Here is a 26,152-nt window from a genome sequence, read left to right as displayed (position 1 = left end):
TAATAGGACAATTCAATAGCAGAATTTGCGAATACCACCCAAGCCTCCAGACAAGCAGAGCTACAGAATAACTCAGTGGTGGAGCATTTGCCTTTTATGCAAAAGGTCCCAGGTTCAGTCTGCAGGTGGAGCCAGGAACATTCTATGTCTGAAATCCCGGAGAGCCACTCTCATCCTGGAAATTCAGCATAGATAATAATGAACTCGTTGGGCCAATGGTTGTATTCAGTGTCACACTAAGAACAGTGTTCCATCATTGCAGGGATTTCTGCTTGTGCAACAGAACTTTCCCTTCCTTTCCTCCTCCTGTAAAGGCCCTTTAGATTAAGGTTACCAGATTTTTTTCAATGAATCCGGGGACACTTTTCAACTTCAGTGGATTTTGTATAGGAACTGATTTGTAAATCCAGGGACTGTCCCCGGGAAATGGGGACATCTGGTAACCTTAGTTTAAATATGTTCTGGCGGTGCCTCCACCTTGGGTTGTTTTGCATGCAAGTCCATGGCTCTGTGTGCAGACTGACCCCCCCACCCTCATTTCAGCGGCACAACCATTGTAGGCAAAAGGGCGGGGCGATGTATTGATACGTCATCCATGACTGGTTTGAGGGCGAGAGGGCGATGGCGCCTTCATCGCAGGTGGGGCTTGCCTGCGCCTTACCTTCCTTCTCTGTTGCCTCCTTTCCTCCCTGCACTGGGCAGCAGCGGGAGTGGCAGCGGTTTCACCCTGGTGCCTCGCAGGGCTGGGGCCGATGCTGCTCGTTCCTCCCCTTTTCAACATTGCAATGTCTCACTACACCGCAATGTTTGGCTGGTGATACATTGCAATGTTGGAAAGCCCTAGTAGGCAAGGGGTCTCTGTTTGCGCAACAGATGTATCACACTGATTTTTTTTTAATTGCTGCATAGTTTTCAGTGTGTTAGAATTATTCACCTGTGTAACATTTGTGTGAGCATTTAATCATGATAGTGACGTGTCAGGAAACCCATTTCATGCTTCTTCTTAAGCTTGTGCGTGGTCAGGCTGCATAAAACCGATCAGCTGAATTAAGTTACATGCTCCTAACTCTTCAGTGGGATGTAATGACCATGCTAAGGATTATAGGATGCCATCTCATGCACATTTACCTGGGTGTAAGCCCCATTGAGCACAGTGGGATTGCAACTCACTTCTGAGCAAACATGAATGGAATACTGATGCACTCGGATCCTGCATTCCCATCTGAGCAGGATGCTAGACTAGATGGGTCTTTGGACTGACTCGGCAGGGCTCTCCTTCTTTCAGTTTATGTGCTTGTTTGTGGACCTGCTTGATAGACATGTGCAAAGAGATCCTAGCAGGGAAATTCTGTCCACTTGAGACTGATAGCAGCTTCTGTTCAGAAACATACTATGCCTCCAACATTGGAGACAAAAACATATATCAGGGTTAGTAGCCATTGTTGTCTTCCATTAATTTGTCTAATCCTCTTTTAAAGATTTTCACCCTGCATGCTATATCTAAACAAATCTTTGCCTGTGTTTTAAATGGGAAGCATGTCCTTGTTACACACTGAACTTTTTTTTTTGTAATAATGCATCTTTAAAGCAAAGTCTGCTGAAGTTCAACCGTCAGGAAACCAGCTGGGCATACCTGGGCAACAGACCGTCGACTCATCTCCAGATACCTCACCAGGTGCAGCACCAATGCCCCGTTCTTCATCTGTTGCTAATCTTCAGACAGCTAGTAAACTTATTTTGAGTTCTAGCCTGGTCTACAGTTGCCCATTGGATATTCCAGTTGGTGTAGAAGTTGTACGAGCTACTCCTTCTGCAGGTAAAACAATGATTCAATACTTAGTTACACTGGTTCCTATAACTTTGGTTACCAATCTGAGACTTTTGGCAAATTCTGCATTCATTGGTCCGCTGTAACCCTATAGATGCGGGGGAGAAAAAGTTTGGATGTAGTTTTCACTCTTGTATATTGTGAATTAGAAACATGAATTAGAAGCAAAATGGAGACTGAAATGCTCAATACTGCTAAGAAAACAATACAGATCTATCTTCATGCAGGCTTGTAAATAGCCAATTGCCTGCAGACATTTCCTAGATGGGAAAAGCTTTTTAAATTTCAAGAGGGTGTAAGTTTCATTCTTTCAGACCACAGACCTGCCACAAATCAGCAGGCTAGTAACTTGTGGTGGGCTCTCTTAGGAGGCTGTGTTTGTGTCATGTAAATGCTGTTTCACCTTGTGAACCACCCTGGGATCTTGAAATGAAAGACGGTTTACTATTTTTAATAATGATAATAATAATATCTGATTCGTTTAGGACACCTGAGCTCTTCGTCAATTTACCCAGTCTGCCTCGCACCTTACTTGCTGGTTACTTCCTGTTCGGATGACAGAGTCCGGTTCTGGAGGTGCTCTGTAGAGACGGCGGTGAACAGCAGAAATGAAACGAAGGAAACCTATCACTGGAAGAAGTGGCCTTTAATGAACGATGCGAAAGATGACGACAGCAGCACAGTGGGCATTTCGGGAAGGCCTGTTGCTGTCAGCTGTTCCTATACGGGGCGCTTGGCTGTGGCATACAAACAACCCATGCAACACAACGGTTTTGTTTCCAAAGAATTTTCTATGCACGTATGTATATTTGAATGTGAATCCACCGGAGGGTCGGAATGGGTCTTGGAGCAGACGATTCACCTGGACGATCTAGTGGAAGTCGGGAGCGTCCTTGACTCGAGAGTGAGCGTGGACAGTAATTTATTTGTATATAGTAAAATGGACGTGTTTTTGAACAAGGACCGGCACCTGATGCCAAACACCAAGCATTTGGTCCACTTGGACTGGGTTTCGAAAGAAGACGGCTCACATATTCTGACGGTCAGCATGGGTGCAAATATATTCATGTACGGCCGACTTTCAGGAATTGTGACTGAGCAAACAAGCAGCAAAGAGGGTGTTGCTGTCATTACTTTACCACTAGGTGGTAGCATAAAGCAAGGCATAAGGTCCAAATGGGTGCTGCTGAGATCCATTGACTTGGTGTCCTCTGTAGATGGCACCCCTTCATTGCCAGTCTCTCTGTCTTGGGTAAGAGATGGGATACTGGTCGTGGGAATGGACTGTGAAATGCACGTCTATGCACAGTGGAAGCACGCCGTGAAATCGGGGGGAAGCGAGAGTGACTGTTTCCTTGGTGAAGACTCCCCCACGCAAGATCCATTGAAGACCAGTTGGCTGGCCAAAAAAACCAGCATCATCGACGGAGCGGGCATTGTGGACGATGTTTTCGGAACCCCCACTGTGATTCAAGATGGCGGGCTTTTTGAAGCCGCCCACGTCCTTTCTCCTACCCTCCCGCAGTACCACCCAACCCAGCTCTTGGAGCTGATGGACCTGGGTAAAGTCCGCAGAGCAAAAGCCATTCTTTCGCATTTGGTGAAATGCATTGCAGGGGAAGTTGCCATTGTGAAAGACCCCGAGTCAGCCGACGGCGGCTCTAAGCGGCACCTCTCTCGCACCATCAGCGTAAGTGGCAGCACGGCAAAGGACGCGGTCAGTACAGGGAAAGAGGGAACGCGGGACTATACAGAGATCGACTCTATCCCTCCGCTGCCGTTGTACGCGCTGCTTTCTGCAGACCAGGATTCCACGTACAAAACGGAGGAAGCGACCAAAAGGCCCCAAGGCTCAGAAGACCATGCCAAAAGGAAGCCAGAGGATCACTATTCAGATCTGTTCCAGGTTCAGCAGGTGACGACGGACGACTTCATTGATTTTGAGCCAGAAAGGAGAGAGCATAAATCCAAAGTCATCAACCTGTCTCAGTACGGGCCGACTTACTTTGGGCGAGAGCATGCCAGCGTCCTCTCAAGCCATCTAATGCACTCAAGTTTACCGGGACTTACTCGCCTAGAGCAGATGTTCTTGGTCGCCTTGGCAGACACTGTTGCTACCACAAGCACTGAGCTTGATGAAAACAGAGATAAGCATTACTCAGGTAAACAACTTGCCCACTTTCTCGTGGAATGCTTCTTGGGGCAATAGGGGAAGATGTGACATTTAGGAAGTGGCGCAAGAGGCTTTTAGTGTCCGAGTTCATATTGACCCCTGTGGTTTATTTTCAGTAAATATATTTCATAAATATATCCTGCTTGGGCCCACCCGCACATCCCACCTGCAATCAAAATCAAATACCTTTACTGGCATCACAGTATAAATACATTTCAAGTAACTGGAATAATTAAAATGACAAGGGTGAAGCTATCAAGGGTTATGAGGTCACACTATGGTCATGTGCATTTGGATATTCTGCTGCGTATGTAAATTGTTTTGAGAACTTTTTGTTTGAAAAGGCTTTGTATGAATATTGTAACTAAGCAACACGGACACCTGCATGTATTGTGTTTTAACTGTTTGGTGCGTTTTCACAGGGAGAGAAACTTTAGATGAATGCGGCCTGCGGTACCTGCTAGCTATGCGCTTGCATACATGCCTTCTGACATCACTCCCACCTTTATATCGTGTTCAGCTACTTCATCAAGGTAATTCTTTGGTGCGAACTGCCTGATGCGAATCACTCTAAGAAGCAGCAAGCAATGGGAAGAATAGGGTATCTAGTGACTGTGTGAGCCGTTGGGTGTTGACCCACATGGCAGGGTCTCCTTGGTGATGGCTCCCCCTTTGTGGTGAGGTGCCTCCTTTATTATTCAAGTTCGGGGGCAATTTAGAAACATTGCTGCTTAAAAGGTATTTAGTGGCTGAAAGATGCTAGGAACTTTGAAATTATTAGTAGTGAGGCTATGGGATTGGTATTTAGATGTTTATAATTGTTTTCAAATATTTTAAATACATTGTATTTTATTTTTAGTTGTGTTGCTTTAACCTTTTTATTTATTTATTGCCCTGGACTCCTTGGGTAGGGAAAAGGATGAGATACACTAGGGTTATGATGACAATTTTATTCACTAAATTGGTGGAATTGGAGGTGGCCACACTTGGTTTTTCTTAAATTAATGTTCTGAAACGACGTTTGTTCCAAAAATTGCATAAAATGAATTTTTTGCATCATTCTTAACAAATTATGAACGTATGCCCCCAGTGGCTTTAAATCCATGGCTTTAAGTCAGACATGCTCCCACCTCCCCCTAGATTGTTATTTTTGAACTAACTCTCCATGTTGTAATTGTCTTGTGCTTGTGATTTCCCTGTGCCCTGATTTAGGTGTTTCTACATGCCACTTTGCCTGGGCTTTTCATTCGGAGGCAGAGGAAGAGTTAATCAACATGATCCCTGCAATTCAAAGAGGAGACCCCCAGTGGTCCGAACTAAGAACTATGGGTATAGGCTGGTGGGTCAGAAACATTAACACACTCCGAAGGTGCATGGAGAAGGTAATTTGAGCCATTTTTGGTGATAACTGGAAGGTCACGAGCCTTTGAACCTTCCTTTTTCCAAGTTACAACGTGGTGAGGAATCTCATCCTGCCGTTATACAAATCTATGGCGTGACCTCACTTGGCGTACTGGGCATTGTTTTGGTTGCCTCACCTCAAAAAGGATACCGTAGAGCTGGAAAGGGGCAAACAAAATGGCAAAGCTTATGGCTTATATAGGAAAATTGCATCCCCGAGGCTCTTGTAGTTTGGCAGAAGTAGATTAAGCTACTGGGAGTGTGTGAGAATGGGAAGAGAACTGTTAAAGAATGTGTCAACATGGACTTCAACTGTCTGTTCTCAGCTTAAATGCAGGCATGCAAGACATGATCACAGGCTGCCATTTGAAGAGATTGGCTGTAGAACTGTGGTTAAGTTGGAAGGTGTCCTTTGACTATTCTGAGCCTGACTAGATTTGCTGTTGGGGTTACAATCAGAAAGCTCCAAAGCTCTTCCCCGAAGCAAGTTTGAGCTGGTACGGAATTGTTCAAAACACAAGACCCAATATATTATTGTGTGAACTGCCCCGGGACCTCAGGGTATAGGGTGGTATATAAATTCAATAAATAATAATAATAAAGCTGGAGCAGCTCCCCTTTGAGGAAACATTACAACATTTGGGACTATTCTTTGCCAAAAAAGGCAAGGGTGTTTGGGCAGTGGGGAACATGGCAGAGGTGTTTAAAACTATTCCTGATGCAGATGAAGTGGATAGAGAGTTTCCCCCCCTTCCTCACAATACTAGATCTCAGGGGCATCCAATAAAGCTACCGTATTTTTCACTCCATAAGACGCACTTTTTTCCTCCTAAAAAGTAAGGGGAACTGTTTGTGCGTCTTATGGGGCGAATGGTGGTCCCTGGAGCTGAATTGCCCAGGGGCCAAAAGAGGATCGTGCTTTTTATTTTACAAAGAGAAAAGGGAGTGTTGAAAAGAACCCCGCTCAGCAGCTGATCAGCAAGCGATCAGGAGAGAGATAAGAGTCCCGGCTCCCTTTCAGCCCCGCCCTCCATTATTGAATGTGCTGCAGAGGGAGGTTGTTTGTTTCCCCAGCAACATGTGACTGGCTGATTAGATTATCTGTCTGGAAACTGTAGAAAAGGCTCCCTTTCCTTTAGAAGCTGCAGAAATGTGAGTTGAACCCCATAAAAACGGGGCTTTTCCTCTTTGCTTTTTCCCCTTTGCAAAAGGAGCTTTGCTTTTCCCCCTTTGCAAAAAAAAGCTGCAAAACTTTTAGCTGATCCTCAAAAAAACCAGGGCTTTTAGAAGAGCTCACTCCATCGCGGGGATTCGAACCTCTGACCTTCTGATCGGCAAGCCCACCCGCGTCCCCTCACGAAGGATGAGAAATATGGCTATTAGCCATAATGTCTGTGTCTTTCCATCCCCTTGATCATATTGGTTGCCATTTTCTGAACCTTTTCCAGCACTATAATAGCTTTTGGGGGATGAGGCGACCAGAACTCAACACGGTATTCTGAATGTGGTCACACCATAGGTTTGTGTAATGGCATTATGATACTGGCAGTTTTATTTTCAATTGCTTTTCAAATGATCCCTTTCATGGCTGCCACACATTGGGTTGACATTTTCACGGAGCTTATCCAATATGCTTAGAAATGTTTCATATTACGGTATTATTTTGTCCAACACTGAGTTATATCAATTTCTATATTTAAATTACTATCTCTGTATTCAGAAAATCATGCATATGATCAACATTGCTGCTAATCAATAACCCAAAAGCCTTTCTGCAAAAGGAAAGAAGTGTATCAGGGTAGGTAGGTAAACAATAATAATTGATTTACCTACCTACCCTGATCCATTGTTAAAGAAATCAGCCCTGAGTGCTCACTGGAAGGACAGATCCTGAAGTTGAGGCTCCAGTACTTTGGCCACCTCATGAGAAGAGAAGACTCCCTAGAAAAGACCCTGATGTTGGGAAAGATGGAGGGCACAAGGAGAAGGGGACCACAGAGGATGAGATCGTTGGACAGTGTTCTCAAAAGCGACTAGGATGAGTTTGGCCAAACTGCGGGAGGCAGTGAAAGATAGGCATGCCTGGCGTGCTCTGGTCCATGGGGTCACGAAGAGTCGGACACGACTGAACGACTGAACAACCCTGATACACTTCTTTCCTTTTGCATAAAGGCTTTTGGGTGGGGAGCAGGAGAAAGCAGGATACTATCATTAGCAAAAATCAAAGCATTTTATTAGTTTGCTATTTCATTTAGGAGCTTGAGAAAAGCAGATACGATAGAGGTAATGGCACCAGCGATGGCACCATACCTTTTTGCTTCTAGGAAGGAAGACAAAACAAAGATGGGAATATATCCTTTTGCTGCTTAGGGATAGCAGTTGAAGGCAGGTTGGTTGGGTGAAAGGCCAGAGGCAGATCTGCAGATCACCTGCAATTTGTGTAGTTTAATCTGCTTGCAGCCCTTACTCTCTGCGATACTGTGGACTTTTCTTTTTCTTTTTCTTTTCTCTCCTAAATACGACAGGTTGCAAAAGCAGCATTTCAGAGGAACAATGATGCCTTGGATGCTGCACTATTTTACCTTGCGATGAAGAAAAAAGCAGTGGTGTGGGGTCTGTTTCGGTAAGTCCCATTAACTTGGCCTTTCCCTCTTCCCTCGCGGGTAGCGCTGTAGACTAAACCACTGAGCCTCTTGGGCTAGCCGATCAGAAGGTCGGCAGTTCGAATCCCCACAACGGAGTGAGCTCCCGTTGCTCTGTCCCAGCTCCTGCCAACCTAGCAATTTGAAAGCATGCCAGTGCAAGTAGATAAATAGGTACCACTGTGGCGGGAAAGCAAACGGCGTTTCCATGTGCTCTGGTTTCCGTCACGGTGTTCCATTGCGCCAGAAGCAGTTTAGTCCTGCTGGCCACATGACCCGGAAAGCTGCCTGTGGACAAACGGCGGCTCCCTTGGCCTGAAAGTGAGATGAGCCCCACAATCCCATAGTCACCTTTGACTGGACTTAACCGTCCAGGGGTCCTTTACCTTTATCTTACCTTCCTTCGAACAAAACCCAATTAGGATATAGGCGAAAGCTTGTGCAAAATTACGGGGACTCGTGCCCCTTTTCTAGTTGATACTCTGCTTCCTGTGCAGTCCTTCTTCATGTTGACTCAGCAGTGAGTCCCACTGAGTTTGAGGGGCCTTCTGGGCGAATGTGAATAGAAGGTGTAGCCTCTCTCCCTTTGTGTTCCAATGCAGGTCTCAGCATGATGAGAAAATGACACAGTTCTTCAGCCATAATTTCAGTGAAGATAGATGGCGCAAAGCAGCTTTGAAAAATGCTTTTGCTTTGCTGGGGAAACAGCGCTTTGAGCAGTCGGCTGCCTTTTTCTTGTTGGCTGGGTCACTAAAGGATGCTATTGAGGTATTGTTGCCGCGAATACACGGGTGCTTTTGTCGTGGTGGTTTCTATGTTCTTCTATTCATTCATGCATCTGTAGTACAGTCGTACCTTGGTTATCCAACAGCTTAGTACTCGAACGTTTTGGCTCCCAAACGCTGCAAACTCGGAAGCGGGTGTTCCAGTTTGCGAACTGTTTTTGGAAGCCAAACGTCCAACGTGGCTTCCGATTGGCTGCAGGAACTTCCTGCAGCCAATCAGAAGCTGTGCTTTGGTTTCTGAACCAAATGGATTCCGGAATGGATTCTGTTCGACTTCCAAGGTATGACTGTAATCTCTTCCCCTCCAAATGGATTCCGGAATGGATTCTGTTCGACTTCCAAGGTATGACTGTAATCTCTTCCCCTCCCCCAAATTTTATTTTATTTATTTTATTTATTTATACTTTTCAAGTATATACATTTCGCTAGTTTTATACATTTCACTAATATTACATTTATATTGACGTTTCAAAACTTGACTTTCACCCCCCTCTTTCTGTTGTTCCTGAAATCTGTTTTTAATACAATTCTCCATGTCCAAATTAACTTAATTTGCTCGTTTATTCATCTTCTTTAAATATATACTCTTATAAAACTGCAGGTTGTTACAGTTATCCTGCCAATGTTTTTATCTGTTTATAATTTATCTGTAAATATTCAATAAACCATTTCCATTCTTTTATATAAAAAGTTGTTATCTTGATTTCTTATTCTTCTGGTAAGTTTCGCCATTTCTACATATTCCGTAAGTTTTTGCATCCATTCTTCTTTTGCTGGGACTTCTGCTTCTTTCCATTTTTTTTTTGTAGTAGTAGTCTCTAACATTGGAAGGATACCAATCCAACGTGCCTTTTGATTTATTTAATTTTTGAAAAAGTATCTCTCTCTTTGTGTGTGCTTTGCTGTTGTGACAAAACCAATCACCCCAATGAGTAAGGATGAGGGAGAAATTTTGGAAGAAAGATTTAAAATTTACTGCATGCTATACATTGAAGGAAAACTATATGAAAGTGATACACAGATGGTTTTGCAGATGTATAAATCTGAATCAGATGTGTGTTGGACATGTAAAGAAGCAGAAGGAACCTTTTTTCATATGTGGTGGGCATGCAAAATAGTTAAAGGGTATTGGGAAATGATATATAATGAGATAAAAAAAAATGTTTAAGGAAACATTTCTCCCCAAAAAACCAGAGGCATTCCTGTTTGAAATAGGTCAGACAGAGGTACCCAGGTGTCAGAGAAATTTATTTATGTATGCAACAATAGCAGCTCGGATCTTGTTAGCCCCAAAATGGCGAGTGAGTGAGTTCCCTTAGAAGGAGGATTGGCAATTTAAGATGGTAGAATATGCTGAGTTAGGAGGGCTAAGAAGTAGATTAAGAGAGCAAGAAGATCAAGAATATAAAGAGGAACAGAATTTTTTTGTTGTGTATGCAGGAAATAATTGTACACATGTAAAACCGCTGGCAGGATTAAGGTAAATTCAACAGTATAACCAATATTAGAAGGGGGGGATAAGGGGGGGAGGTGAATTAAATGGGCATATAAAAATATGCAAGAATTGCAGGAAAATTAAAAGAACCATGGAAGGGAAGTCGTTGAATATATTGTTATAATGCAGGGTATTGTTCGTGGAAATGTATATCTGAGAACCTTAATAAAAATTATATAATGAGGGAGAAATTTGATTCCATTCACATTTTAAAGGCGAACCCACTCAATTTGCACTTTCTGAAATGACAAGAAAGGAAGCACATCCATCCTTTGAAAATCACACTTCTCCAGATTTTGTAGTGCGGTTGGTTCTTCAGCCAAGTTCAAATGGAGAATTTGCTTTTTGAACTCTTGTCCTCATTTTGTGTATCGTGTGATGCTGGTTTGTATATTGTGTAATACTGGTTTGGGTATTGTGTATGTGAAGACACAACCTGGCTTTCGAGACCTGAGATGTATATCTTTAGGGACCCATCTTTTGCGATTGTAAATTGTTTTAATCTGTTTATCACATGGTGTTATATTCGTTGCAACCTGCACTACGCGTAATAAATAAACGCAGAAATATTTGTCAATTAAAGTGTGCTTATGGAACCTTGATGTTCATTTTCTCCATAGGTGTGTCTTGAGAAGATGGAAGACATCCAGCTAGCTATGGTTATCGCTCGTCTGTATGAATCTGAATTTGAGATATCCTCCACCTATACAGCCATCCTTTATGAGAAGATATTGGGGTGTGAGAAAGATGGAAGTGGATTCAGCTGCGCAAAACTGCACCCGGACCCTTTCCTGCGAAGTCTTTCCTACTGGGTAATGAAAGAGTACACTAGAGCACTCGACACTTTACTGGAACAAACACCAAAGGAAGATGATGAAAACCCAGGTAAAGACTAAATAAAAAAAAATTCCTTCCAGTAGCACCTTAGAGACCCTTAAATATAGTGAGGGAGTGGGGAGGGGTATTACTCAGAAGGGTGGTGGGAATGGGTGATCAGCTGATAGGTGTGGAAAACCTGTTGACGACTCTTAACGGCTGCAATTTTTACAGGGTCTTACAGGGAAAGGCAAGGGGTGAGATGGCTAAAGATAGCTTTGTCGTGTATATTGAGATAAGAATCCAGTGTCTTTGTTCAGACCAGGTTTCTCCATGGTTTTAAGTTTCAGATCAGGGGTGCAGCATGCGGTGAGGGAGGGCAGCTGGGTTGAGTCCCAGGCGCATGATTCTGAAGGGGTGCGAACCAGGCGTTCCCCCACAGGGATCCCCTCCCTTCCCCACCCTGTCTGGGTCTTGCCTTGCCGCTGCATCCCCGGCACCCTCACTGAATGGCTGCCCGGCCAACGTTGAGAGGATGCACCCGCCAAGGGCCGTGTTGTCCAGTTTGGCTCCCCCATGCGCAGGCGCGCAAGTGGTACATCGTGACCCTGCAAACCCTCCGTGCCCCACACTTGCCCGGCAGTATTGGCAGCAAAGGCTGGGTTGATGCAGCAGGTTTTTTGTTCACCCTCTGCGCCACACCCTGGGCACCGGCAAAGGACGCAACGCCACTGTTTCAGATTGTTAGGAAAGCCTCGTTCTTGGAAGGAATGTTGCTTCATTTCATTTACTTATTTAAGGCACTTGGTTGGTTTGTTTTTTCATTGCCCTGTGCCGAAAAGACCCTCAAGGCAACTTGCAGCAAAAAACCCCCACAAATAAAATAGAAACTTGCAGAGAACAAATGGCAAGGAACAATAATTAAAACAACTAGGAGTTTAGTACAAAGCAATCAAACAAAAATTAAAGCCCCAGCAGCCCTACAACATTGGCAGTGATCACGGTTATATAAATATAATTACTAAATTATATATAATGTATTGCTAAGTAGTAATAATCACCGTTAGAAAGAGAAAAGCCAATAGATAGCTCCAAAGCTACAAAACAAAAAATTAAGAATCAAATAATGGGCCAGAATATTGTGGAGTGACCATAGATCTCTGCCTGTCGGACTATATTCTGAACCTCCCATTTCTGATGTTCTGGCCTTTTTGTCACATTTTGCATCCTAATGAGCCCTGATTTTGTGAAGCAGTTTCTCCATTTGTTTACAGCAGTGGAGTCACAAAACCTTTTTGCCGCCGGAAGAATCACAGCAGGGATCCATGTTTTTTAAAAAGGAATATTAAAATTGAAAACCATTTTAAAAGCCATAAGAATTTATTTATTTTTTGACAAGGGGAAAAAATCCATTCGGCATCCCGATAGTTCGGGGGGGGGGGTCATTGAACCAGTCATTAAAACTTGAAATTTTTCCAATGACAAATTTAGGACAAGGTCTTGGGGTTGGCAAAGAAATGGGGTGCCAGATAGTCACCCCTGATTTACATGTATGCATCCCCCCTTTAACCCCAAAGACTTTCCAGAGCTGCTTTCAGTTACCATAGCCATTATGACTATTTCTGATGTGTTATTAATCTCTGATTTCTCTAGTCATTGTCAAATCGTGCAATCCTGTGGTCTTCAGTTTCTACAACTACCTTCGCACTCACCCCTTGCTCATCCGAAGAAATTTTTGCCTGCCCGATGGGGCCTTTGCCACTTTAGGATTGCAAGCCGAGAAAAGCTTGATCGACCGAATCAATCTTATTGAGAGAAAGCTGTTTTTCACTACTGCAAATGCTCATTTTAAAGTGGGGTGCCCCGTGCTAGCTCTCGAAGTCCTTTCCAAACTCCCCCAAATAAGCAGCAAATCCAATATCTTCATCAAGACAGAAGAAGCCGGCGAGACTCCTACTATGCAGAACGGTGTGAAATTGGAACCAAAGGCGTCGGGCGAAGGCAGTGCTGCAGACTGGTCGCAGCCCGGAGAGAGCTCAGGAGATTTGACAAGTCAGATGGAGTCCTCAGCCCTTGTTGACTGGAGTAAGCCGGCAATAACGTTTGAGGATGAGCCTCTGAAATTGGACTGGGGGGAAGACAAAAGCAGTTCGCAGGAAGAGGAGGAGGGCGAGGATGGTTTGCAAATGAAGGGCTCGAAACAGGAACCAGAAAGTGCAAAGCAGGCCGGGAGTAGTCTGGGCGATGATGCGTATATAGACGACATCGAAGTTGACGTGATCGCCGAGCAGCTGAAGTTCAGAGCGTGCCTAAAAATCCTCATGACGGAACTCAGAACGTTGGCCACCGGCTACGAAGTCGACGGAGGGAAGCTCCGCTTCCAGCTTTACCACTGGCTGGAGAAGGAAATTGCCGCTCTGCACGACATCTGCAACCACGAAGCGCGCGGGAAAGGCGAGGTCGAAGCAGGCGGCCACATAAACGGAGACCCCCTTGACCGCGAAGAAGTGGGGGAAAAGGGGGACATCGGCTCGTACGAGCGGCACCAGATCGAGCGGCGTAGGCTGCAGGCCAAGCGAGAGCACGCAGAGCGGCGGAAGTGGTGGCTGCAGAAGAACCAAGCCCTCCTGAGGGTTTTCCTAAGCTACTGCAGCCTACACGGGGCACAGGGCGGCGGTCTCGCCTCTGTGAGAATGGAGCTCAAGTTTCTGCTGCAAGAATCGCAGCAGGTAAGGCCCACTTTCCTTTCTCTTTTTTATTGAGTATAAATTGAGCATATACATATACAGTGGTACCTCTGGTTGTGAACAGGATCCGCTCCAGAGGCCCATTCGCAACATGAAAAGCCCCCAACCTGAAGCGCCGTATCTGCGCAGGTGCGTTGCGCGATTTGGCGCTTGTACACATGCGTGAGTGGCGAAACCCGGAAGTAACCCTTTCTGGTACTTCCGGGTCGCCGCAGGAGGCAACCTGAAAAAAACGTAACATGAAGCAAACGTAACATGAGGTATGACTGTCTTCTTGATTTCTCTACAACATAAATTCTTAACTTAACGCAATATACATCTTCTCATACAAATCTTTTTCCACCCGTGACTTCCCACCACCTCACTGCAGCTTTCCTTTCACAGATCTTTTTCTTACTGTGTTCATTATTCTTTATTTCATTTAATCCCCCCAATTCTTTCTCTTTCCATTGTACTATTTACAAGATTTAGTCAAAACATAACCAGGATATAGTCTGAGGACAATGTTTTTTCATGTAATCTCTTACACATAGCTAATCTTTTTTGGCTTTTTGGTGTGGGTTGGCCTCTAATTACTTCTGTCATTTTTGCTAACTCTGAATATTAACAAAATTTGAGTTGCCACTCTTCCTTTGTTGGAACACTATCCCCTTTCCAATTCTTTGATATTACTATTCTCGCCGCCGTTGTGGCGTATAAAAATTACTTTCTTTTTCCCTCGGGGATGTTAATATCCATAATTCCCAGGAGGAAGGCTTCTGGGTTTTTTCAAATGTGATTTTAAGCTTTTTTTTTTTTCAATTCATCGTAGACAGAGTTCCAGAAATTTTAAATTTTGTTACACCCTCACCACATATGTAACATTGTTCCCTCCTCATGGTTACACCTCCAGCATTTGTTCGATCTCAATTTATAAATTTTTGCCAGTTTACTAGGGATCATATACCACCTATATAACATTTTAAAATAATTCTCTTTAATTGTGTAACATGCCGTGAACTTGATATTCGTTTGCCAGAGCCTTTCCCATTGTTCCATCTGTATTGGGTAACCAAAATCCATTGCCCATTTTACCATTGCCTCTTTTATCTCCTTTTATCTGCGATGAGGGCTGTTCCCTGACATCATCCAATAATACTTTATAAGTCTTTGATAACAATTTCTTATTATTTGTAGTAATTCTTTTTCTATTTCTGATATATTTCTTTTTGGAACCCGATTTTACTGTCTAGTTTAAACACCTCATTCAATTGATGGTACTGAAACCAATCTGCGTAGCTGTCTAATTTCCTCGAACTTTTTAAATTTAAGGTGACACTCTTCTTCTTTCAATAAATCTCTATAGGTTGCCCATTTCCCCTCCATATTCTTTTTCTTTACAGAGATGGCTTCTAATGGTGAGAGCCACCACAGTGTTTTAGGTTCTAAGAGATTTTTATATCTTTCCCAAACTTTTAATAGGGGTTGTCGTATTGTAAGAATCCTCTGTGGACTTTTCCCTTACTATAGCATAGATACGAGTGCCAACTGTAACGGTTGTCCCAACTTTCGAGATCCAGTATATCAGTATTCTTCAGTATCATCCATTCTTTAATCCAGCACAGACATGCAGCTTCAAAGTACAACTTCAAGTCCAGCGTGGCGAAACCACCCCTCTCCTTTACTTCTGTCCATAATTTATATTTTATTCGTGGGTTTTCCCCCTCCCAGATAAATTTAAACAGTTCTTTTTGCCAATCTTTAAAGTGAGCTTGTCCTACTATAATTGGTATTGTTTGAAAAAGAAATAGCATTTTGGGCAACACATTCATTTTTATGGCTGAAATTCTGCCCCATAATGACAATTTTAACCTACTCCAGGTCTGCATATATTTCTTTAATTTCTTTCCAAATTTTATTGTAGTTATCGTTATATAAATTAATATTTTTGAGGTTAGCCAAATACCCAGATACTTTACTCTTTTTGTTATCGTCAGACCCAACCTTTTTTGTAATTCTTTCCTTATTCATCCATATTTTTAACTGAGAGCTTTGTTTTTTTCTTATTTAATTTGAAACCTGAAACTTCACCAAATTCATATATTTTCTCTAATGTTTTAACAGTACATTCTATTGGGGTTTTTTTTGTTAGAATGACTAGGTCATCAGCAAAAGCCTTCACTTTGAAAGACTTATTAACTAACGTTATACCTTTTATTTCTGATTCATTTCTTAAGAGCTGTCAGTAAAGTTTCTAGTACAGTGGTACCTCGCAAGACGAATACCTTGCACAACGAGAAACTCGCTAGACGAAAGGGTTTTGCGATTTTTAGGTGACTCGCAAGACAAATTTTTCTATGGTCGTGCTTCGCAAGACGAAAATTTCAATGCATTCCTATGGGAATTAAATTCCTATGCATTCCTATGGTTGTGCTTTGCAAGACGAATTTTTCGCAATACGAAACTACTCGCAGAACGAATTAATTTCGTCTTGCGAGGCACCACTGTACCATAATAAATAGTAGCGGAGAAAGGGGACACCCTTCTCTCGTTCCCTTGTATTTGAGATTTCACTGTTTATAATAAGTTTTGCTTTTTGATTTTCATAAATTGCCTTTATCCCTCTTCTAAATACTTCCCCTATCTCCATTGTCTCCAATTGCATTGTCTCCAAGTTAAGGCCAGTTTCCTTTCCTTTTGCAAAGCCTTTCTCTTGGTGGTTCTACCTCGGTCGCAGTTTTAGCAGCAATGCCATTTCTCAATCGATTCCATTCATATTCTATAAGCTGGAGAGAAACTGTGGCCCTCTACATATTTGCTGGACTACAACTATCCATCATCCTTGAGCATTGGCTATGCTGGCTGGGACCGATGGGACATGTGTGATCTCAGATCGCTGCGATGCTCGTAGTCATGTGACACTTTTTGGGGCTGTGTTTTTGTTCCACTAGGAATCGACAGCCAAGCAACTCCAGTCGCCCCTCCCGTTGCCCACCACACTACCGTTACTGTCGGCAAGCATTGCTTCAACAAAGACGGTTATAGCCAACCCCGTGCTGTATTTAAACAACCACATCCACGATATCCTTTATACTATTGTGCAGATGAAAACGCCACCCCATCCTAATGTTGAAGACGTAAAGGTAACAAATGGGGAAATAAGCTTTTAGAATGTGAAGGGTGTGGTTTGATGCATGTTGTAGCAAAAACCCAGGTAGCTTGTCATGGTCATAGAGTGGTATTGTGGGCATAGGAGTCTTGGTTCAGATGCTAACCAGGACAGAATTGAGCTAATTTTTCAGAGCCAATGTGGTTGGAGTGCTGGACTAAGGGTTTGGATCCATGCTCGGCCATGAAATTTGCTGGGTGACTTTGGTCCAGTCCCAGTCTCTTAACCTAACCTCCCTCACAGGGTTGTTGTGAGGTTAAACATGGACGTGGGTGGGCTTGTTGATCAGAAGGTTGGTAGTTTGAATCCCTGTGACGGAGTGAGCTCCCATTACTCTGTCCCAGCTCCTGCCAACCTAGCAGTTCAAAAGCACACCAGCGCAAGTAGATAAATAGGTACCGCTGTGGCAGGAAATTAAACAGCATTTCTATGCGCTCTGACTTCCATCACGGTGTCCCATTGCGCCAGAAGCAATTTAGTCCTGCTGGTCATATGACCGGGAAAGCTGTCTATGGACACATGCTGGCTCCCTTGGCCTGAAAGCGAGATGAGCGCCATAACCCCATTGTCGCCTTTGACTGGACTTAACCATCCAGGAGTCCTTTAAAAAAGGAAAGGAAAAGGAAAACCATGGAGAGATGTGAACCATGTATGCCACCTTGAGCTCCTTGGTGGAAAGCAAGATATAAATGAAAAATAAATAAATGAAAAAAGAGTTGTATACACACAGGGGTTTTATGGTGTAAGCCCTCTGCTTGAATGGAGTAGGACTGTACCTGCCTGACATTTGCTTGTGTCCTAAGGCAAAGCAAAACCTTGCTTTGTGCAGGACTCAGACTGAATACTAAAGAGCAACAAATCGCTGAACCCCATATAAGAGCAGCAGTTCTGTTCTACTTGCAAGATCCGCTGAAAGGGGTGCATCTTTAGTTACTCCGAACCCACAAAAGGCTTAAAAGACTGTGGGTGGTTTTTTTATGGGTAAAGGACCCCTGGACAGTTAAGTCCAGTCAAAGGTGACTATGGGATGCGGTGCTCATCTCGCTTTTCAGGCCATGGGAGACGGCATTTGTCCGCAGACAGCTTTCTGGGGCATGTGGCCAGCAGGACTAAACGGAACACTGTGGTGAGTGCCAGAGCACATGGAAACGCTGTTTACCTTTTTTTCATGGACACCTTCTGCCTCTCATGCACAGCCACACCTCCAGTGTGGTGTAGTGGTTAAGAGTGGTAGACTCGTAATCTGGGGAACCGGGTTCGTGTCTCCGCTCCTCCACATGCAGCTGCTGGGTGACCTTGGGCTAGTCACACTTCTCTGAAGTCTCTCAGCCCCACTCACCTCACAGAGTGTTTGTTGTGGGGGAGGAAGGGAAAGGAGAATGTTAGCTGCTTTGAGATTCATTCAGGTAGTGAAAAGCGGGATATCAAATCCAAACCCTCCAAAACAGCAGCTTTTCATGGAAAATCAGTTTGCCCAAAAGTTCAGCGCCATGCTACTTTGCAAAAACATATATTATTCACACCCCTGTAAAATAAATGCTGTCTTTTTCCTCTTTTAGGTGCATACTCTCTATTCATTAGCCGCTTCCCTTTCTGCATCTATTTACCAAGCCTTGTGTGACAGCCACAGCTACAGGTAATCTCTTTTCTGTGCTTAGTAGGTTGTATGAGGACTCTCTGCTTCTCATCAGGGACAGTCTCATAATTCTAAAATTAAAAAGTGAGATTGTAAATTGTAGTCCAGAGTAGTTATAAACGGTGTATTCACTTGCTTCATATAATCACATCTTGCTTGTTTGTGACGATTGTTCTGAATGTTGACAGTGGTTTTAAGGCACTAAGCTCATTGTATGAGGATGCAATCAGCATTTTTATAAAGGCAGCTCCTCCCAGCTAGTGTGGTAGACTAAAGAGCTCTGGTGTCAATTTATTTTGTAATGAAGAGAATAATCACATAGACACCGATCAGAATAATAAAGAAGCTTTCTGCCTAATTATAAACAGGAATCTTTGGATGAAACCTGGTTGGTGCTCATGGAAAGGGTTTTGATCCAGAAGAGGTGTCCACTAATGGAAGAGGAAGGGAGGTTATTTTTGCCTGTTTCTCCTGCAGTCCCTCCACCAGCTTTTCTGAAGGGTTCCCTCACTGTCTGGAGCCAATCTGGGGGGTTGCAGGGAGAAAGGGTAATTGGCCAAAACCATCTCCCTTCTCCTTCCATTAGTAGACACTCCACTGAATCAAAAGCCTTTTTGTGACTTGGATTCTAAGGTAGGTTAGACAAGTTCATGGAAGGAAAGTTTGCCTCCCTCTTCTCTCTCTTCAGCCACCAGCTCTGGGGAGGGGGGGGGCCTTTCTGGACAATATAGACTGGGTGGGTGGTGGCTGCTGGAGGAGGAAAGGGATAGAAGCTTGCTTAAGTTTCCTTACCTTTAGATCCATGCCCAGTTTGGGGCTGACTCCTTCCTCTCCCAGCAACCCTCACTCTCTAAAGAGGCCAAAGAGCATGGGAAGTGTAGACAGAAAAAGACATGTGCATGCTATTTACAGTGCAGAGCTACAAGTTCATGTCTGTATCAGTCACTCACAGAATCCGGGAGTGGCCCCTTCTGGCTGTGACCCCAACATAAGAGTTCGGTATCCCAAATCTCCGCCTCCCCTCCTTGCGTTCTGCGCACTTGGGGCGCCGGAAGTGGCGTGTCTCCCTCCTCGCCCGCTGAGCGAGGGGAGTGCAGGGTCTCTCCAACCTCCCCAGAGCCTCTGCTCTCAAGACCCGGAGCTGCCTGCCCCTCCCCGCTGGAGACCTTGCTGTTTCCTCTGCTGGAAGAGGAGGTGCTGCTGGTCAGGTGGGGCCGGGGCTCTCTAACATCCCGAGAGCCCTTCCACCACCCTGCGCTGTGCCAGGGACAGTTCCCTGACACTATCCTTTGGTGAGCCGCCTTAAGTTTCTTACCTTAGGATCATATTCAGTGAGTCTAAATGCACCAATTGGAGCCCACCCTTTATGTGCAAAATCTTGAAATGGAAATTGAAACTCAGTTGCCATTTTTTGTCATATTGACAACAACAAAATCAAACTTGTTTTTAGCAGTCAGACAGAAACAAATCAGTTTACAGGAATGGTTTATCAAGGACTGCTATTGAGTGACCGGCGCAGACTGAGGACGGAGAGCATTGAAGAGCACGCTACACCAAACTCATTGCCTGCACAGTGGCCTGGTAAGACAACTCACCATCCCTAACAATACCATGCAAGTGCTTCAATAGGTGTGCATTCATACCTTGGTTGTCGAACAGAATCCGTTCCGGAAGTCCGTTCAACTTCCGAAAACATTTGACAGCCAAGGTGCGGCTTCTGATTGGCTGCAGGAGCTCCCTGCACGCAATGAGAAGCCGTGTCGAACGTTCGGCTTCCAAAGAACATTCACAAACCAGAACACTTACTTCTGGGTTTGTGGAATTTGGGAGCCAAAACATTCAAGTTGCAAGGCATTCGGGATCCAAGGTACAACTGTATAGGCTCGATTCAAAAACCAAGCCAAACCATGAAGCTGAGGAAGCTTAACTACTGTTTGGCACAATGCCTGCATCGACAAGCCATTGTTTATTTGCATATACTGTTGGCAGTGAGCGGCCATGTGGCTTGAATTCCTGCATGTAGTCAAGATTCTGTTTTCATTCTTCCACTGGATTTCTTCACTGGCCAGTTATGAATGACCACCTGTAGATCATCTGGGAACCATATAGATATACGGAAAAAGGAGTTAGATAAAATCACTATAAATTGTTGTGATGATTCAGAGATAAAATCACTGTAAATTGTGATGATTCTGAGGTTTAATTTGAAATCAAGCTGGATTTGAGTTTGTTGGTGTCTCTGGCAACCTCTCTTATATCATAGATGTTGGCTCATATTATGGATGTATGATCTATATTGTTTTATTGGTACTGTTACTGCAGGTTTGTCATGGCCTTTGGCTAGAACAATAAACTTAAATTGTATAATAATTAGGGGAGGGCTAAGATTTGATTCATATAAATTAGCACAGGTATGTAAGAAGTTACCTTATACTGAGTCAGATCCATGGTCTATCTAGCTCAATATTGCCTGCACTGACCGGCAGTGGCTCTCCAGGATTTTAGGCAGGAGTTTTTCCCAGCCCTACCTGGAGATGCCAGGAATTGAACTGGAAAACTACTGCTGAGCTACAACTCTTCCCCTGTATGCAAGTTGTGTGCAGATATATGTGGTGGGCAAGGGCCCCTTTTAGGTAGCAAGCAGTGCCTCTGCATATAGGCTCACTTCAGCTCGATGGAAACCCTGCAAATCATGCATACAGAGCCTACGTGCATGGAACTTGCCAAAAGTGGAGATGTCAGGCACAATCCTGATCTCTCACGCAGGCACAGCTTTGTTTACTGGCTGTCTGCACGGGGCTTATGTGATTAGTTAAATGCTGCTTGGATGAAACAAGCCAGTTGCACGATTTGCCCAGTTTACAAGGAGATCCTGTTGAATTTGCTAATGCCGTCAATGTCCGAGTAATGAGGGGCTTTGAAAAGCTTATTTGAGGTAGAACTTCCCTCCCGTCTCACCCTCAGCTGTTTTTCACTGTCCAAGTGAAGACACTTCCTTGGCAAAAAACTTGGAAGCATGATCTAGAAAGCATGTGCTTTCCTCTGGAGACAGATTTGATATCTGATTGCGGCTTGGTAATAGTTTTTAGCTCCAGTTTATTGTAATGCTGCTTTTATAAATGGGGTGGACGTCGTGGTTTTGTATTGTTTTAATGTAACTGTTTTCCTTTTATAGAAAACCCAGAGAACAGTAGTTATTGGGTATCTTAATAATTTGGCACATATATAAAATGGGTTTCCCAATTTTGTCTCTAAAATGCGATTTGAAAGGAGACCTGAGAAAGTTCTGTTCAATACTCATTCTGTCGTCTGGACACTTTGGATTCATGTTTGCATGATCATATCTCAGCGCATTAAGTGGAGACAGTTCTATTATTCTTATTGCTGTTATCAATTTTTTTTTCATTGTTTATATACCAATTAATTGCCAGAGTGACTTCCAAGCGGTTCATGAGTGTAGACCACTTACAATAAGCATGTATAATTAAAATGCACACTATAACAATTTAATCAAAACATTAAAATAAGCATCCACTATTCAAATGTATAATTAAGCAAACAGTTAAAACAGGAGATTCCAGTCAGGAGACCAGAAGGTTGCTTGTCTAAACAGGTGTGCCTTCAAGGGCTGGTGGTGTGCCCATACTGAGGGTGCCTCTCAAATTTCAGCGGGGGGAATGGACACACACACATCATAATCTAATGTGCCCATCATCTCTTCTCATCCTTGTTTTTGCAGGTGTGAGCTCACTCATAAACCTCTTAAATACAGCCCAGGATGAGGACCAGCCAAAGCTAAATGTCTTGCTTTGTGAAGCTGTTGTAGCGGTCTACCTGAGCCTGCTGATACATGCTCTGGCTACCAACGCTTGCAACGAATTGTTTCGACTAGCGGCCCACCCCTTGAATAACCGAATGTGGGCTGCTGTCTTTGGAGGAGGAGTGAAGCTTGTGATCAAACCAAGGCGGCAATCGGAAAATATTCCAGGTAGCGTATCTCTAGGAGAATGAGAATTCTGTGAGTTACAGTACAAACTTCAAAGCACAATCCTGGAATCCAAAACACTTTACTTATACTCCTTTTAAGCTTGAGGGTATTTTGCTCCTTCACAGCACCGTGGAAGCATTTGATGTCCTTGAAGCATCCTCCTGCATCAGGGATGGAGAACACGTAGCTCTCCGGATATTTGTAGGACTCCAACTCCCATCAACCCCTGCCAGCATGGCCATTGACTGGGGTTGGTGGGAGCTGTAGTCCAGGAACACCTGGAGGGCCACAGGTTCCTCATCCCTGTCCAGTACGATGGGAAAAGGTCTTCAGAGGCCCCTCGACTGCATGATTTTAAGGGTCGATGGTATACATTTCTCTATTTGTGAAAGGGGGGCTGCTCCACAAGCTCACTTGGACGTTACCTTCCTGGCTTGCTGAACTAAAACTTAACAAGGCAGGAATGAGCACTAAGCCTGCACATTCCACCTTTGCCCTGCCGATACCCCCTTTGCATGTTGGATTCAGTGTTCTGATCCTGATTAACTTAAGCTGCTGTTTCCTGTTGCGTCCCAAATGAGAAAGTGTGATCTAATACCATTTTACTAGCTGGCATCCTCTAGGGGGAAGAAACTTGACAGTACCTGCCAAGCTACCAGTAACTCATCAAATGTAAAACTCCTGTAAAATAAGCCATTTCGCAATGTATTTTTCACTTCATCGGGTTCAAACCACTTTGACAGCAGTTATTCTCAGCTCAGCCCTGTGTGCAGAAGGGTTCTGGTTTTTGGCTTTGGCAGTATTTGTGAGCTGATCTGCCAGCAGCCTTTTGATTATATTATGCACACAGCACTTTAAATACCGTAGATTGAATTTCCTGCATGCAAACACAGGGTTGCATCCAGTGTTTTTCCTACTCAAGAGTAGTCCCACTGAGATGCATGAATAGCCGTGCCCATTAACTTGAATGGGATCTGCTCCAAGTAGGGCTGGCATTGGATGCAACCCTGATAGATTACCATTTGTTAATCTTCCACTCAGAATTTTTGTTAGCTTCACTGCGTAGATGGGTTACTTCCAGTGGGATTTATTTTCAAGTGAACATGCATAGGACCTGGTTGTTTGGAACTATATTCTGAGTTGGAATTATACTCTGTTTAAAGTCCTAACTGCCTGGTGGGAAAAGGCTGCACAGATGAACACTTCATAAATGCAAAAATCAAAAAAATCCTTCCAATAGCACCTTAGAGACCAACTAGGTTTGTTCTTGGTATGAGCTTTCGTGTGCATGCACACTTCTTCAGATACCATGCACATGAAAGCTCATACCAAGAACAAACTTAGTTGGTCTCTAAGGTGCTACTGGAAGGATTTTTTTGTTTTTTGATTTTATATTTTGTTTTGACTATGGCAGACCAACACGGCTACCTACCTGTAACTTCATAAATGCGTTGGCTTGGAATCCAGAGTTTGCATTAGAAGAAACTGACACAATGGGTCTTTCTGCCCACTGCAGCCTGCTGTGCCCTTAGAAAGTGTGAGGGATATATGACAGGGAGGGATGCGTTGGAAAGGGAGAATAGGAGGAAATCAGGTGAACACAGCTTGCACGAGAACATTTTCGGCATAAATAGTTGCCTTATTTCCCGTACTTTCCGTGTATAACACGCCCCCTATTTTGGGGGACTCAGAATTAAGAAAAGGGGGGAATTCCCTGAAGTTGTTGAGCTTTTTGGGGGGAGGATTGCACAGAGTTGTTGCTTTTCTTAGGGAGAAATGCCATAAAACGCCAGACCGACAGTGCCCCTCGTGCGCGTCACCAAAGCAACCTATCCTCCATCCCATCGCCAAAAAGAGAAGCAAATCGACTGTCCAATTGCCGCAGCAACAGCCAATCAACAACAGCCATTGCAGAAGCCACTAATAACCATCTCCAACTCGCGGCAGCAGCCTATCCCACGGCCCCACAATGCGTTACCCATGTATAAGACGACTCCTAATTTTGAACATGATTTTGGAATAAAAAAGCATAGTCTTATACACGGAAAAGTGTGGTATATGCCACTTTTCCATTTAAAAAAAATCGTGCTCAAAGCAGCGTACAAGCAACCAGAACAATACCGTATATCAGAAAATCAACAATTGCAAGAATAATCTCATGATAAGAGCACCAATAAAGCAGTGGCATACAGTAAATGTAACAGCATATAAGAAAGAAAGAAAAACTCAATGTTTTAGTAGCGAAAGTAGCAAGGGAGTTTGGTCTCGGATGAATCTTAGAAAGACAGGCTTGCAGAATATAGATGTCGCCATACCAAGACCATTCAGATGCTAGTAAGAGTGCGGTGCAAGTACCCAATTTGGTCTTAAGCCAAGGACTTAACATCTATAGTCCTTATGACCACAAGGAAAGGCTTGACTATATTTGGGCAACGAGTGGTAAAATCTCAGGAGATGCTAAGTAAGGATTCCAGGGGGTGAGCTTTCGGTCTGTCTCCTTGCCCTTTCTTCTCCCTGACGAAAACGGGACAAATTGTATGCAAAAATATAGCATATATGTTCTTGCAGAGCTGGTTTAGTGATTGATATATACATCCATGTTTTATATGCTATCAGAATATACGCAGATGCTTTTCCAATTTGAGCCTCTAAGCTGCCGCAGACAATATAGTAATCAGTCTCCTAATCTGTTCAATTCAGATAAACCACAGTGCTTAACCGCCAACGTAGAAAATGTAGTGTCCTTAAAAAGTCTGCAGTCATTACACCAGGTTGCTTTATCAAATAGCAATGAAATGGCTTCTGGCTGTGACTCAGAGCGTCTATGCCAGAAGGACGGTGAGAGAAATCTGGGTGCTGATTGCTGTGCGTGTTTTGTTTTCCATTAGAAATATGTTCCGAACTGGATATTTTTGGCATGGATTTTTGTTTTTTGCTTTCCTGTTTTTGGAAGATGCTCTCCTCCTTTATCTTCTGCGTTCTCTTTTCTTCATAACTGGGGATTTATGATATGGGCTTATCATAATGGAGACCAATTTTTGAACTGCATTTTTTAGTTTTGGATAAGTTTTTTGGTGCAGTTTTTTATACTTAAATACTAAGGGCTATCTCCCCTGCTCTCTTTGGTTGCCAATAAAGTAATCAGTCTCATAATCTGCTAAATTCAGATAAACCACAGTGCTTAACTTCTGTGTCTGCACTGAGCAAGTTTGTGAAGTTTATATGCGTGATCTTATTTTTTATTTCTCATTTGTCCCATTGTGATCATGCTTCTGCAGCAGTTATGCTTGCAGTTGAAGACAACAAACCCCTTACTCTTGAAAGCTCTTACTTAATTTATTTACCAATATTTATATGCCACTTAATAAAATAATACATATCTGAGCAGTTCACAAAAATGATATGAAATATTCATTAAAGAGGGATGTATTCAAAATGAATATATACTTTTAGAAGAACATTTTTATTTAAAACGGGTCTCCCACTTTTATTA

At 43.5% G+C, this 26,152-nt stretch overlaps 1 protein-coding gene across 7 annotated transcripts in view; it reads left to right on the top strand.

The window, feature by feature from the left end:
- DMXL2 (Dmx like 2) overlaps positions 1 to 26,152 on the top strand; it is a 112,443-nt gene that overhangs the window by 54,185 nt on the left and 32,106 nt on the right. For 4 of the 7 annotated variants that reach the window (XM_033168080.1, XM_033168078.1, XM_033168075.1 and 1 more), the window contains 12 exons: positions 1,589 to 1,816; positions 2,314 to 3,990; positions 4,424 to 4,534; positions 5,214 to 5,383; positions 7,928 to 8,025; positions 8,647 to 8,812; positions 10,945 to 11,209; positions 12,794 to 13,869; positions 16,818 to 17,009; positions 18,595 to 18,671; positions 20,122 to 20,252; positions 22,411 to 22,659. In XM_033168080.1, the coding sequence (XP_033023971.1) occupies positions 1,589 to 1,816; positions 2,314 to 3,990; positions 4,424 to 4,534; positions 5,214 to 5,383; positions 7,928 to 8,025; positions 8,647 to 8,812; positions 10,945 to 11,209; positions 12,794 to 13,869; positions 16,818 to 17,009; positions 18,595 to 18,671; positions 20,122 to 20,252; positions 22,411 to 22,659 (4,440 nt within the window). The remainder of the gene's footprint in view (positions 1 to 1,588; positions 1,817 to 2,313; positions 3,991 to 4,423; positions 4,535 to 5,213; positions 5,384 to 7,927; positions 8,026 to 8,646; positions 8,813 to 10,944; positions 11,210 to 12,793; positions 13,870 to 16,817; positions 17,010 to 18,594; positions 18,672 to 20,121; positions 20,253 to 22,410; positions 22,660 to 26,152) is intronic. The other 3 variants (XM_033168081.1, XM_033168079.1, XM_033168076.1) reach the window with 1 other exon arrangement.

This window comes from Lacerta agilis, chromosome 13 (assembly GCF_009819535.1).
Source record: "Lacerta agilis isolate rLacAgi1 chromosome 13, rLacAgi1.pri, whole genome shotgun sequence".
Lineage (NCBI taxonomy): Eukaryota > Metazoa > Chordata > Lepidosauria > Squamata > Lacertidae > Lacerta > Lacerta agilis.
Note: the sequence above shows the minus strand (reverse complement) of the source record. Positions and strands in the feature narration are given on the sequence as shown.